This window comes from Hyla sarda, chromosome 4 (assembly GCF_029499605.1).
Source record: "Hyla sarda isolate aHylSar1 chromosome 4, aHylSar1.hap1, whole genome shotgun sequence".
NCBI lineage: Eukaryota > Metazoa > Chordata > Amphibia > Anura > Hylidae > Hyla > Hyla sarda.
The window spans coordinates 204,304,837-204,321,195 of record NC_079192.1 but is presented as its reverse complement, the minus strand read 5'-3'; the positions used below and the strand labels follow the sequence as shown (position 1 = coordinate 204,321,195).

General features: G+C 39.9%; 1 protein-coding gene across 1 annotated transcript in view; it reads right to left on the bottom strand.

The window, feature by feature from the left end:
- CAMK1D (calcium/calmodulin dependent protein kinase ID) overlaps positions 1-14,943 on the bottom strand; it is a 437,751-nt gene extending 422,808 nt beyond the window's left edge. The window contains exon 1 of the mRNA XM_056573326.1: positions 14,360-14,943. Coding sequence (XP_056429301.1) covers positions 14,360-14,451 — 92 coding nt within the window. The 5' untranslated portion in view covers positions 14,452-14,943. The remainder of the gene's footprint in view (positions 1-14,359) is intronic.
- Between the last annotated feature and the right edge of the window lie 1,416 nt (positions 14,944-16,359).

Genomic DNA, 16,359 nt, shown 5'->3' with positions numbered 1-16,359 from the left:
TATATTTTGTTGTTTTACTTTAAGTGTATCTAGGGAAGGAGTACCCTGCACTACAGTTCAGAGTTACAAGATTGCTCACTTCGTAAATCCATTGGAAACCTATCCCTAGAAATGAATAGCTCCATCACTGGACCTGTGTAAAAAAGTGAGTTATTACTTCTGTTACTACACCCGTCTCGGCACTTAAATAGATGGTATTAATTTGGCAATCTACTTTTCTTGTTATGGAATAGAATGTTAATGGCGCTCTTACACAGTACTGCATCAAAAAAAAAAAAGGCACTCGGTCCAACCCAAATTATTGTTGGGCTCCATCTTGTCAGGTCTTCAACACTTTGTGAACAATGGCGTGAGATATATTTGTGTCTTCTACAAATGGCCATGTATGCTTTTAATCTTTCTCATAAAAATGCAACCTTACATTATCTCTGATCATGTCCCAAATGTGGCCTCCTGAAGCCTAACTTGCTACACTACATCTGGTTCTGCCCTCTCTAGCATTGTGGCAAGAGCTGCACGAGGTTCTTTCCTGTATATGGAAAGTTGACCCAAGCCCACTTGGTAATGTTCTCCACTATATGCCACTGTCCATCTCTGATTCCACTTTAGGCACTGTTTCTTTTAAAGGAGTTCACTCACTACTGTTATCATTACCATTTTTGATAGAAGTAATCTCTACCTTCTTAAAGATGCTGATTAAAGGTTCAATTCTTTCTTCTGGACCTGCCGTACATTTATTGAGCAGGTCTTATTTCAGGAGGAGAGAATTAATGTAATGTAACATTTTGAGTTAACTATTTGGTACGGTATGGAGGATCTAAAGGGAACCGTAAGCGTTCTAAAAATTCCTTCCTAATGACTAGAGGAGGTCAGCTGGTCACAAAGTGATGGTATGATACCTGCAGTATCAAGCTATTTTTACCGTTATTTGAACTTGTGTTCTATTGTTAATGTTTCCTTTTATTTATTTTTTATATATATGACAAAATAGAAGGATGATGCATTATATCCAGCAAGAGAACAACTAGACTGTTCGTATATGTTTTGCAAAAATAAGTAAAATGGATGGATGATGCATTCTATCCACCAAAAGAATGTATGTATATACTTTGCCTCCTCGCATTGTAAGTATATCTGATATGTCTTACTATAGTATTACTCGCATCTTCTGTCAATAAAAGATTTTGGGGAAAAAATTGCTTAGTTTTTTGTGCTACATATGTTGCTATGGCTATGGATAGACTGGTTTTCCCAATGCGTCATTTATTATTAGTATGACGACTTGTGGACTTTGCGTGATAGTACATAAATAACAGCAAACACCCCCCACCCCGACCATGTGGCATCTAAATACATTATATATTTCTATAAAGTACACTTTGCAGATTTTTCCAAATTTTGTGATAATTCAAAGAAAAATACACAGTGTATATCAAATATAAATTACCACCTTATTTTTTAGTTACACAGTACAGCTGACAACTGAATTAATACATGCTACATTTAACTGACAAAACACAATTAACCTGAGGGTGCTCTTATACTGTGCAGTTTAAGGTACATGCTGTCTTTTGCTGTGTATTTGCTGGTGCATATTTTCCTACCCATTGAAGTCAATGGGTAGCAAAATCAGCTGCAGAAAATCTAGCAAAATACGGCACATGTGACCCTATCATTTAAGCCAAAATAAGGTGTGAATCATAATATATTTGATAAAATAAAGAACAGATGCTACTTCTACTTTTTTATCTTTTGGTTTTGTAAAGTTTCAAGTAATTTGTGTTTGGTCAATAATTGTATTGTGTATTAAATAAGCTGTTAGAAGTGCTGTGTAACTATTAAATGCATGTGATTTCAATGAAGTGATGCACTGTGTAAATGCACCATACTGGGGTATTTTAATTCAACTTAAGTCACTGAAACAGTGCAGAAAATAAGGCATTTTCATAGGATCTTCAGAATATCAGAATTTTTTAAATATACATAAAAACTTTTTTTATAGGGTGCAAAAACATTATGCTTTATATAGAATGTTAAAGTATATCCTATTGTTGAAACTAATAACAGCAAAAGTAAAACGTGTTTGCAATGAACAGGAAAGACATGCATATACCTTTAGAAGGAAGGGTACATTTATCTGCAAGCAAAAAAAGCAAAAACCCCTATCCACTCAACTTCTGATGCATGCCTGTTTTTTTCTTCAATGATTAGTCAGCTCTAGGCAATGTAGTGAAGTCAGAGTGAATTACAGATACACAGAGCATGATGTGCAAAGTGCAGGCAAATATAAACAAGAGATGCTTCACTGGATAAGAAATCAGGATGTCAAAAACCAACAGACTGTAGGACCTTAAATAGTAACAACACTACGATTCACAACACATACACATACATACACTGCACAACAATTGCAATCTGTAAGTAATATACAGTAAGCAATAGATTTCCTAAATCATGTATTTTACATTGTCCTCGAATAACCTTCTACCAAGGAATACATGTTTTATCTCTTACATTTTGATATAAATGTATAAAACTCTATATCATGCAAAGAGCTCACGTGTCGAGAAGGCATTGCTGAGCTGCATAAAAACTGTCTCCCTCCCCCACAGGGATGGGGGAGGGAGAAGACGTGCATGCTGTGGCTTAGTAATGCCGCCTTGACACCTGAGCTCTGAGCAGGATATAGAGTTGACAGATTCCATTTAACAACAAAGTCCCCACTTACAAAAACTAAGCTAGGCAAAAGGTAGAGCAGTTATACATTGCAATCAATCATATCCCTTAACCCCTTAAGGACTCAGCCCATTTGGACCTTAAGGACTTTCGTTTTTTCCTTCTCCCCTTCAAAAAATCAAAACTCTTTTATATTTTCATCCACAGACTAGTATGAGAGCTTGTTTTTTGCGCGACCAGTTGTCCGTTGTAATGCCAGCACTCACTTTACCATAAAATGTATGGCGCAACAAAAAAAAAATACTATTTGTGTGGGGAAATTCAAAAGAAAATGGCAATTTTGCAAATTTCGGAAGGTTTTGTTTTCACGCCGTACAATTTATGGTAAAAATGACGTGTTCTTTATTCTTTGGGTCAATACAATTAAAATGATACCCATGATTATACACTTTTCTATTACTGTTGCGCTTAAAAAAATTTTTTAACCAAATTAGTACGTTTAAAATCCCCCTATTTTGAAGACCTATAACTTTTTCATTTTTCTGTATAAGCAGTGGTATGAGGGCTCATTTTTTGTGCCGTGATCTGTACTTTTTATTAATACCATATTCGCTTATACAAAACTTATTAAATTTTTTATAAATTTTTTTTGGAATAAAATGTTATAAAAAAAAAAGCAGCTATTTTGGATTTTTTTTTTTACGTTCACGACGTTCACCGTACGGGATCATTTACATTTTATTTTAATAGTTCGGATATTTACGCATGCGGCGATACCAAATATGTATATAAAATAATTTTTTTACACTTTTTGGGGGTAAAATAGGGAAAATGGGACAATTTACGTTTTTATTGGGGGAGGGGGTTTTTCACATTTTTTTTACTTAATTTTTTTACTTTTCTTACTTTTATTTTTACACTCTTATAGTCCCCATAGGAAACTATTTATAGCAACCATTCGATTGCTAATCCTGTTCAGTGCTATGGGTTATCGGTCATCTTCTGCTCTGGTCTGTGGGAAGGCAGATCAGAGCAGAAGACTCCCGGAAGACAGCGGAGGCAGGTGAGGGGACCTCCGTCTGCCGTGAAGGATGATCGGATCACCGCAGCAGCGCTGTGGGCGATCCGATCATCCTGTTAAGTGACCGCAATGCTGCAGATGCCGTGATCTGTATTGATCACGGCATCTGAGGGGTTAATGGCAGGCATCCGCAGGGTCGCGGGTGTCCGCCATTACCGGCGGGTCCCTGGCTGCGATTCACAGCCGGGACCTGCCGCGCATGATGCCGGTATCGCTCCGATGGTCGCGGTTATGCTCAAGACGTAAATGTACGTCCTGGTGCGTTAAGTACCACATCACCAGGACGTACATTTACGTCCTGCGTCGTTATGGGGTTAAAGGGGTACTCCGGCCCTAAGACATCTTATCCCCTATCCAAATGGGATAAGATGTCTTAGGGCCGGAGAACCCCTTTAAGGAGTGTTCACATCAATTGTTTTTTGTTAAGTGTGTTCTCTGGGAAAAGCTCCTGATGTATATGTTAAATGGAGGCTGTGGTGGATGCCATACAGCAAAATCACCTATAGGCTATCATGATTTCCATATAATATATACCTCATGAGCTTTCATGGCATATAAAGTGAAACAATGCCATAATAGCCTCTGGATGATGGATGCCACTGTATACTATCTGTCACATGCATTCTTACCCAAGCAAATAACAAACAAAAAAAAAAAGATTAGTTAAAGTTTGTACAAAAAATGGTTATCACTGAAAATTCAAATCGTTCATTGTATACAATAAAAACCATAGGACTAAGATAGCAACAATATTTATGCCACAACACAGTGTTGAGCAACTCCCTGGTATGGGAAATGCACTCACTCTCTACCTAGATGGTGAGCCCCTTTTATAAAAGGCTTTTATAAATCTTTATAAATAATCTAACCCTTCCTGGATACTCCATTAGCCTGTAGGTGTAACACTAGGCAACTGTAACTGCAAGGACAGTAAAGGTGGTCGAAAATGGGCTAAATGAACTTTACCCAGGACCAAGGTTAAGACAGAAATTAAAAAGTTGCACCAACTAAAGGTTTATTATTATTCGCTGTTCTCTGTGCCAACATTAGAGCCGCTTTGAGAGCAGTGTCATCTTTTCTGTCCCCTGTGCATGTGTCACTGGAGGTGGGTAGTGGTTCAGGGTTATTTTTTTAATTAAATAAGTGATTTGATTGGTTGCTTTGGGCAACTGTTTTTTATAAATCTTCTTCATAGCGTGAACACAGCCCAACTGTTCCCCTTTTTTACTGTATTCTCAGGACTAATTCTATCAAACTGTTAAAGTAAGGCGTATGTCATATGTTTTAATGACAGCGGGATATTAGGTGCATTGAATGAATGCGTTTTGTTCTTGTAAAGGTAGCATGAACCAGTCATATGATCCTTCTTGGCTAATCAGTGAAGAGGAATTTTACAATAACATCCACCTGCTTGCCGATACTAAGATATCTAATCGCTACCCTCATTTAAAGAGATCTGTTGTTTTAGAGGAAGTTTCTATGTAAAGTAAGCTGGAGAAGACACCAACTCATGGGTACAGAAGGACAGAAAGGGTTAATGTGACAGCTGTTTAAAATAAGTTGTTTGTCCCATACTCATTTCCTGCTTTTAAAAAGTTAAATATTGTTTGTTTAATCTCCTGCTTCTAGGGTTACAATGATAACCGCAGACTGTACGAGAAGCTGAGAAAGCATTAGTCCACCTGTTAACTAAATAAAGCATTAACAGCAAAGAACAGCCAGTTGAAACAAAACAATTTAAAAATGTAATGAAGCCCATTTTGATAAAGCTTTTGAGAGGTCCAAAAGTTTTTAAGTTTTTTTATTAATTAAAAAAAAGTTACATTTTTATTTTTTTATTTTGAGTTTTCAAGTAGTGAGAATACAACCAGCAACGCAATAAATTAAACAATGTATATTTTTATTCTTCTTTTCATGTCTTTTGTCTAGGGGTGTGAATGCTTTCTAAACTTCACAAATGTAATACAGTATAATTTTTTTATCTTATAGAAACTCTACCTGTAAGTTTACTTATATTCACATCCCTGAAGTTTCTGAGGTAGCCAGAATTAAAAAGCTGTTATTGGCATTACTGGGCACATTGAAAGAATCAGAGAATGATCACCCCATAGCCCATTTCATTTGATGAGACAAGACTTTTATTAAGAACTCCGCATTTCTAAACTTGAACCTACACATTCTTTCTACAGCTTACTTCATTATGTGATCAGGCAGACCTGAATTACAATAAAGGTAAGAATAAAAACTATTTTGTGTTTTTTTTTATTATCTAGAACTACGGTACTTGGTTGCCAAAGGATACAGCAAATGTAGTCAAATATTAGCCAGGGTAGGAATGGGGAAATATGTTAAAATGAAGCACACATACTATTTACACAAACTGGCAAAAAGCTTATTTGCCAGCTGTATTTGCTGCTATGAGCTGCAGACTCCATTGGATAGCTGTTAAGATATAAAAGCAAACTGTACCTTTCCAGGATCTGTTGGTGGTTGCCAAATATATCAAATCGCCTTTTTATTTCGCAGCCAAGTGTCGAGGAGGCAGAACCGAGCTGCCTAAAAGCCACGGCCTGGCATGCCTCCTTGCATGACCTTACACCCCAGCATCTCCTTATCCCCTATATGCAGTATAAGTGTCAGATCGAGGGGTGTCCCCAAATTTCTCCTGCTTGGTGCTTGGCTCTCTTCATGAAAAGAGCAGTGTCGACCACAGCATAAAGAGGTGGCTAAGGCAAAGCGATGGGATTCCCCACCCATGATTTGACACTTATCCAATATCCTGCAGATAGGGAATGTTTTTTTAGACTGAATAACTTCTTTAATTGACATATAGGGCAATGTACTTGATTTAAGGGGTGGCTGGGGGTATAAAAAAGAGAGTGAAGGGGCATGCCAGGCTGTAGGACTTTAGCCCCTTAAGGACCCGGGGTTTTTCCGTTTTTGCATTTTACCTTTAAAAAATCACAACTCTTTCAACTCTTTCTGCTGCACCTAAAAATCCATATGATTGCTTATTTTTTGCCCCATCAATTCTACTTTGTAATGACATCAGTCATTTTACCTAAAAATATATGGCGAAATGGGAAAAAAATCATTGTGAGACAAAATTGAGAAAAAAGAACGCCATTTTGTAACTTTTGGGGGCTTCCGTTTCTACACAGTATATTTTTCGGTAAAAATTACACCTTCTCTGTAGGTCCATACGATTAAAATGATACCCTACTTATATAGGTTTGATTTAGTCATACTTCTGAAAAAAATCATACCTACATGCATGACAATTTATAAGTTTAAAATTGTCATCTTCTGACCCCTATAACTTTTTTATTTTTCCGCGTATGGGGCAGTATGAGGGCTCAGTTTTAGTGGTACCATTTTAGTATTGATAGGACTTATTGATCACTATTTAGGACTTTAGAATTTTTTTGCGCGTACACCATTGACCGTGTGGTTTAATTAACAATATATTTTTATAATTCGGGCATTTCCACACGCGGCGATACCACATTTGTTTTTGTGGCCCCGCGTTATAGAACAGGAGCGGACTCAGGACGTACACTTACATCATGGGTCCTTAAGAGGTTAGTAGCTCATCTTTGACACTTGGAGTGGAAATAAAAAAGGTGATTTTATAAATTTGTCAACCACCATCAGTTCTAGGAAAAGTAAAATTTGCGTTTAAAATCTAACTGTTACCCAACCATGTCTGTAGCTCTTAGCAGAAAATAGAGATGACAGAATCCCTAAAGACTAGGAAACATAGATGGTCAGAGATTCAGACGAGGTTCAGAGGGAGTCAAAACAGATAAGTAGCTCAAGCACCTATTTGGATTTGAAGTAAGTAATGAAAAAGGACAAGCAGAAAATCAGAAAGGGGCAAATGTTCATAGTAACAGTCAATCGACCATCACTTGCCCATATAAGTGGTTTTACACTTACATGGGCAATTGATGGCCGATTGACTGTTTCAATGAACATTTGTTCCGATCATTGCCCAGTGTAAACATCACATTGATCAGCTGAGAAACAAGCAAACACACATTTGTTGGCTAATTGCATTTTTCATGTGGACATCAAAATCATTATTTATCAGTGACACATTTGCCTGTGCAAACAGAGAACCTGCTGCCAACAATGCTTGGCTATCAGAGGAAGGAGTATGAATGAACAATTGTAAGAACGATTCTTCGATAAAACCCTCCTAATAATTGGCAAGTGAAAATGAAAGTAAACAAGCGCCAATTGACTTCCTGTATCACAGAACGGCGCTCATTAGAGGGACCGTTAGATTTTGCACAGTGTCCTCCTTTTATTGGTTGGATGAGAGAATCCTAGCTAGACCAGCTATAGAGCACAGGGTGGTGCTACAATAACCTGCACACCTGCTTTATTAGAGGTTAATGTCAGTAACTAATGGCTATGAGCGTCCCAGTAAAGGCATACTTTATCCCCTTCTAATCTCAGACAGTGATTTGGAAACACACCAAAGTATTTATTTCCATGGTACCTGGAGAAGCAAAGCCAGAAGCAAGCACGACTCCCAGGGGCTGTATTTCTGCTTTCTGTTTATTCAATTTATTTTGCAGCACATCACGCTTTCTCTAACACTATAGGCAATGCACCTGGTTCAAGTTTTAAATCTTGTCAAATAAAAGCAATAACATACTAATGTGTTTAAAATAGTATGGGGTTCTGTTACAATCACATTGTGAAGAAACTGTATGTGATATCATCACCATCAAATGGGAAAGTCCAAATGTAACACAATTGCGGCAGAAAAAAGCATGAATTCATATTTTCCAAGAAAACATTTCTTTACAGCCATGCTTCTGCTGACAAACTTACTGTGACAACTTTAGTACGATTAGTCATACAGATAAAGTTTGTATATAGTTTAGTTATCACTAAAAGGCTTTTACAGTACACGGGCCAATACGTATGGAAAAAGTTGTTACAGTAAGCAAATGTCCCCAATCACTGTCCAAAGTTAACAACAATTTGCTAATTTGTATTTAATTGATTATTTAATGTTCGGCTAAGAGTATTTTTTTGTTTGCATTATATTTACTTAAAGACAGAAAAAAAAACAATATTCAAAGCAATGTGAGAAAAATAAGATTATTATTAAACCTAAATGCATGCACTGGTTTTTCCAAATTATTATAACATGTTAAAAAAAATAAAATAAAAAAAAATAGTGGAAGATGAAGACAAATTCTTCTTTCAAGAAAAGGGGTTTTGTCTATAAATGTATATTCACTAAAGGCTTGAGACCCTAAATCAATACTTGCATTATTTTTAGTAAAATTAAGAATAAAATGAGTGTAAAATCTATAGTTAGACTAGGAATTCCTCATTATTCTCTATGTTGTAAAGGTATAGGAGTGAGCTTGCCCTTGGAAAGTATCCCTATTCAGCAGAGTAGCAGAAGGGCAGAATGGCATAAACTTGACAGTGTCACCTATAAAAAATCTTTTATGTTTCAGAGTCATGAGGCAATGGGACAGATAAATAATGTTTTTAAAAACTCCACACAGTGCTGTTCAGAAAGTACAATAGTGAATGAATAGAGTGGCCAAAAGACACAAAATAGTTCTCTACTAAGGATCTGAGGATTAGCTGATAGATTTGTGAAGGAAAATGGGTAACGTTCAGTACATCTGCGGCATAAGCCGCATGTAGCATGTTTGTACTCACCCTTCACAACAGTTTGTGATAGAGCTCACTTCTATGGCTTTAGAACATGGAGAAGTGTAAAAAAATCCCTAATCTGACTGCTTTACTTTCTATAGATTTTAATTTTCACTCTTCTTTATGGTTAAGCAAAAGTAATAAAAGTTATGTTTCCTGATGCTTTCAGTGGATATACATTCTTGGATTTAAACAGAAACTAGAATGGAAACTGAAAGCAAATGTTTAGTTGTCTGCAGTGGAAAAACAAATAATTTTACTTGTAAAATAGTCTTTATTAATGTATTGGTATGTGTTATATTTATGTAAATACATGGCTTGTTAATGCTCTCCATGCAGCAGCCAAGATATGTTCCCAATTGATAATACATTTATTAAATATGACATCTATGACAACTGCTGGAACTCTCACTGATCTAGTAGGTGTGCATGGATTGCAACAATGGGGGGGCATAATTAGAAAGGGTCTATGAAAGAAACAGCACTCGGCACTGCATAGTCAGGTGTATAATCCCCCTATGACATACGATCCACTTGGACCCCAGCCAAACCCTCTGATTCCTCAGGTGCACAATTCAGGAAAAACAATCCAGCATGTATGAAAATAGAAGATGAATGGCACTCACCAGTATATCCAGCGGGGGGGGGGGGAAGAGGCTTTATTCAACAAAAGTGCAGATGTACATACATGGCACAGGGAGAGCATGGACACCATCTACAGTAGCGGCAATAGCTATTTTGTGCGCTAGGTGTACTTCCTCGGACCACTCCAAGTGGTCAGAGGAAGTGTGCCTAGCGCATGAAATAGCTAACGCCGGTACTGTGGACGGTGTCTGTGCTCTCCCTGTGCCTTGTATGTACAGCTGCACTTTTGTTGAATAAAGCCTCTTTTTTTACCCGTTTATTTTCATAAATAATTACAAAGTGGTTTGTTTGAAGCAAATTTTTTGTTTGCCTGTTCAATTTTTCTTTGTGCCACATTTTTTTTTAAATGTCATTCTTTATGAATACCTGTTTACATCACTTTCATACTTGTATCATTTGTGTCCCCTTTATGTACCAAAAAGTGGAACAAAATGTTGAAATGTGGAACAAATTGCAGAAGAAAATAAGCCATGCCCACTGTGTAAAGTACTGGTGTAAAGTACATGCAACACTCTTTAACTCTTAAAAAAAAATAAAAAATAACAGGCAAAAATATATATATATATATATATATATATATATATATATATATATATTTTATGCAACAGTCTACCATACTGGACAAGACAATTATATATTGAATTAAAAAATTAAACATAACATAAAAACATTAAGATATATCTTATTTATATAATAATCATGTACACTATAACTTATTGTTAGTCTTTGAAAGTTAGAATGAGGGTGCTAAACTAAACAACAGCTGCACAATGAAACGTCCATGAATATGTCTATATTTTATGCATTAAACACAGTAATTGTTCTGTGATTTACTACATGTCAGCAATGATCTCTGCCTTACACAGTGACAGTTCAATCAGACCAGTGCTCTTCCTCTGTCTTATCATGTGCCACAGACCTGTCATATGTCACTTACATTGTGTACTTCCTGACTTATTCCATGTAAAATACCACTGTCAACCTACGTATCATACATTATACTCCTTCATTCTGCATACTAAATGGCTGGTCTTTCTCGCACCACATACTAGACTATAGTGCTATCTTTATCACTCCATGTGCCACGTCACTGTGCTCCCACACTCACTTTCTGTATTACTCTTTTACACTATTATGATATCTTTTCTCACACCCTGTACAACCCCACTGCCCTCATATATTTCATGTGTCACATCAATGTCTTCCACTTCATGTACCATATAACTGTACCATGTGCTTAGTTTATCTATTAGGCAATTGTCCTCTCTGACCTCATGTACCATACCACTATCCTCTATGCTCCCTCACTCCATGTACTACTCAAGTGTCCTCCCTCACCCTCTACCTCATACCACTGTCCTTCCTTACTTAATTTGCCACATACTGTAAGTATCTTCCCTCCTGCCATGTATCACACTACTGTGCTCCCTCCCTCAATACAAAACCCAATGTTCTCCCTTACTACATTTACCAGATGGCTGTCTTTTCTCCATGTAACAAACAAATGTCCTCCCTCCCTCAACCCAACTTTTAACCAGTCTTCCCCCACATCAAGTACCACCCACCATCATTCCTCACATCATGTACCATATTGCTCTCCTCACATTATACACCATTAATTTATACCCTCCTTCATATACTACACAACTGTTTTCTTTCACTTCAGGCACCACACCACTGACCTTCCTCAACACAGGTACAATACCACTGTCCTTCCTCAACACAGGTACAATACCACTGTCCTTACTCACCACAGGTACCATTCCACTGTCCTTCCTCATCTCAGGTACCACACTACTGTCCTTACTCACCATAGGTACCATACCACTGTCTTTCCTCATCTCAGGTACCACAGCACTGTCCTTCCTCATCTCAGGTACCACACCACTGTCCTTCCTCATCTCAGGTTCCACACTACTGTCTTTCCTCATCTCAGGTACCACAGCACTGTCCTTCCTCACCTCAGGTAAAACAATGATGCCCTCTCTCACCTTAGGTACCACATCACTCCACTTCCTACTCTCAGGGACCACACCACTATCTTTCCTCACCTCAGGTAAAATACTGCTGTCCTTCATCACCTCAGGTACCACACCACTCTCCTTCCTCACCTCAGGTACCACACAGCTAGTCTTCCTCCCCTCAGGTACCATATCACGACCCTTCTTCACCTCAGGTATCACACCGCTGTCCTTCCTCTCCTCAGGAATCATACAGCTGTCCTTCATCACCTCAGGTACCACATCCATGTTTTTTTTGGCCACAGGTACCAAGCCACTTTACTTCCTCACCTCACGCACCACCACTGTCCTTCCTCACCTCAGGTACCAACCCACACTGCTTCCTCACCTCAGGTACCACACCACTGTCCTTCCTCACCTCAAGTACCACACCACTATCCTTTCTCACAACACTATGTCCTTACTCACCTCAGGTACCACACTGCTGTTCTTCCTCATCTTAGGTACCACACCACTGTTCCTCCTTACCTCAAGTACCACACCACTGTCCTTTCTGACCTCAGGTACCACACTACTTTCCTTCCTCACCTCAAGTACAATACTGCTGTCCTTACTCACCTCAGGTACCACACTGCTGTTTTCCCTCACCTTAGGTACCACACCACTGCCCTTCCTCACCTCAAGTACCACACCGATATACTTTCTCACCTCAGGTACCACATCATTGTCCTTTCTCACCTCAGGTACCACACCAATGTCCTTTCTCACCTCAGCTACCACACTACTTTCCTTCCTCACCTCAAGTACAATAATGCTGTCCTTACTCACCACAGGTACCACACTGCTGTTCCTCCTCACCTCAAGTACCACACCAATGTCCTTTCTCCCCTCAGGTACCACACCACTGTCCTTTCTCACCTCAGGTACCACACCAATGTCCTTTTCACCTCAGGTACCAGACTACTTTTCTTCCTCACCTCAGGTACAATACTGCTGTCCTTACTCACCTCAGGTACCACACTGCTGTTCCTCCTCACCTGAGGTACAATACTGCTGTCCTTACTCACCTCAGGTACCACGCTGCTGTTCTCCCTCACTTCAAGTACCACACCGCTATCCTTTCTCACCTCAGGTACCAAACTACTGTCTTTTCTCACCTCAGGTACCACACTACTTTCCTTCCTCACCTCAGGTACAATACTGCTGTCCTTACTTACCTCAAATACCAGACTCCTGTTCCTCCTCACCTCAAGTACCACACCACTGTCCTTACTCACATCAAATTCCACACTACTGTCCTTACTCATCTTAGGTACCACACCACTGTCCTTCCTCAGCTACAATACCACTCTCCTTACTCATCTTAGGTACCACACCACTGTCCTTCCTCAGCTACAATACCACTCTCCTTACTCATCTTAGGTACCACACCACTGTCCTTCCTCAGCACAAGTACCACACAGATATAAATTCTCATCTCAGGTACCACCACATCACTGTCCTTTCTCACCTCAGGTACCACACTACTTTCCTTCCTCACCTCAGGTACAATACCACTGTCCTTATTCACCTCAAGCACCACATCACTGTCCTTTCTCACGATCCACACCACTGTCCTTCCTTACTTCAGATAACACACATAGCTGCCCTTCCTCACCTCATGTACCAGTGTCCTCCTTTATCCACCTAATGTACTGCCCTCTCTCATTTCAAGTATATAGAGCACCATTGTCCTCCCTCCATTTATCATATCACTGCCTGCTCTTCATTTACCACCCAACTGTCCTCCTTCCTTTACCAACCTTTGTCCTCCCTGCATTTTCCACCCTGCTGTCCTTCCTTCATGTCCCACACCACTGTCCTCCCTCACTTCATGCACTTGACTAAACCAAGGACCTTTCGCACTTTATGTAATTAAACACCTCTGCTCTCACATACTTCATGTACCATATCCCTGTCCTCCCTCACTACATGTACCACATAACTGTCCTCCCTCACTACATGTACCACATAACTGTCCTCCCTCACTACATGTACCACATAACTGTCCTCCACCACTACATGTACCACATAACTGTCCTCCACCACTACATGTACCACATAACTGTCCTCCACCACTACATGTACCACATAACTGTCCTCCACCACTACATGTACCACATAACTGTCCTCCACCACTACATGTACCACATAACTGTCCTCCACCACTACATGTACCACATAACTGTCCTCCACCACTACATGTACCACATAACTGTCCTCCACCACTCACACATTGTACCACTCAACACAATTCTGTACTTACGAGCCAAGAACCTCCTTGAAGTCAAAAATCTTCTTTATGTCCTCAACCTGCTTTTTCCAGGAGGTGCTATTCTCTCCATTCTCACGAGCCATGGCAACAAGTAAGACTTCAGATGTCAAGCACACAGCAAGAGTTAACCTTACAGTGCCCCTTCCTCTTCTCCGTTCTCGGTTCCTCTTTCAATAAATACTTCCTGGTTTGCTTAACCCCAAATAAGTGGAGCCAATCAGTCTTAGTATCTCACTGTACTGTTACATTGAAGGTAATTCTTCCCCAGCCAAAGAATGTGCTGCTGTGGTGCTCAGCAGCCTCTCCAGCCTGACATACGTCCTGCACTGAGCTGTACACTTAGAAGGCGAGGATAACTGAAGAGCAGGTATCCCCTGTCATAGAGAACTCCCTCCCCGTAGAGAGCAATGCATGGCAGTGTTATCAGACACAAGCAGGGGGTGGTGCTGCCAAATGCAGCCTGGGCTCCCCCTACTGCTACTGTGCTATTAGAGGAGGATTAGTGCATGTTGTTATGGGGATAGCACACTGTAGCTGTGTGTGAGCTCCCTGCTCAGCCCGACAGCACTAACTCAATAATGACTTGAGAGATAATTCGCATTGCACCAAAACCCCGTGCACGTCAATGAGGCTCCTTTACTGTGCAGCGAGTACAAAGCAGACGAGAAGCATTGTGACAGCAGCTCTGAAAGAGCTCCATCTGCTGGCTGATTTATGATGTGCAGCAAGGAAGCCATGGGGGGGGGGGGATGTTCACTTCGGAGGTTACAGGTATGGATATTTGTATTATTTGTCATGCACACAGGACGTACACTGGCAATAACATTAACCCTTTACGGACACCACCAATTTTATTTTTTTTAGGGAAAACATTTTCTACAAAATAGCCATATATTAGCTTATTTTTGTGGAAAAAGTTTTGTTTTAGGCTGGGCTCACACACTATTTTAGTAAAAAAATAAAAATAAATGTTGCCAAACCAGGAATGGAACTGGCACAAAAAAAAAAAAACTATAATGGACAAATTTGCAGCTTTTTCTGTGTTTTAAACTATTCTTTAGTTTTGCCAAAAAGTACTCAAATACCAGAAAATCAACTGTTGCCAGAAAGTAAAACAGATTTGTAATTTACTACTATTAAAAATTCTTAATCCTTCCAGTACTTATTAAAGGCTGTATACTACAGAGGAAATAATTTTCTTTTGGGATTTCTTTTCTGTCATGACCACAGTGCTCTCTGCTGACATCATGACCACAGTGCTCTCTGCTGACACCTCTGTCCATTTTAGGAACTGTCCAGAGCAGCATATGTTTGCTATGGTGATTTTCTCCTGCTCTGGACAGTTCCTAAAATGGACAGAGGTGTCAGCAGAGAGCACTGTGGTCGTGACAGAAAAGAGATCCAAAAAGAAAAGAATTTCCTCTGTAGTATACAGCAGCTGATAAGTACTAGATTAAGATTTTTTAACCTCTTCAGGACACATGTCGTACCGGTATGTCATGGGACCCTGGTACGTATATGACGTACATGTACGGGCGTGGGAATTTCGGTCCCTGCCGTGCAGCGGGCAGGGATCGAACTGGGGGGCCTGCTGATATCGATCAGCAGGCACCCCGCGCAAATGCCTAGGGGGCTCATCAGACCCCCCCATGTCGGCGATCGCGGCAAATCGCAAGTGAATTCACACTTGCGATTTGCGCGATTCTGGGTAATTACGGGTCCATGATGACCCGGAATATAAGGGGGATCGTGGTTGTTCAAGACACCGACGATCCCCCTGAAGGGATAGGAGTGAGGTGGCAGGGGTGCCACCCCTCCTATCCCTGCTATTGGTCACATAGACGCAACGACCAATAGCAGATCGGGGGCGGGGGTTACTTTCGGTTTCCCCGTTCTGCCCACCCACAATAGACGGGGCAGAACGGGGAAACCGACAGGGACCTGCGCCGAAGGTCACTTACCGATCTGCGGAGGCTGCGGGCGACGGTGAT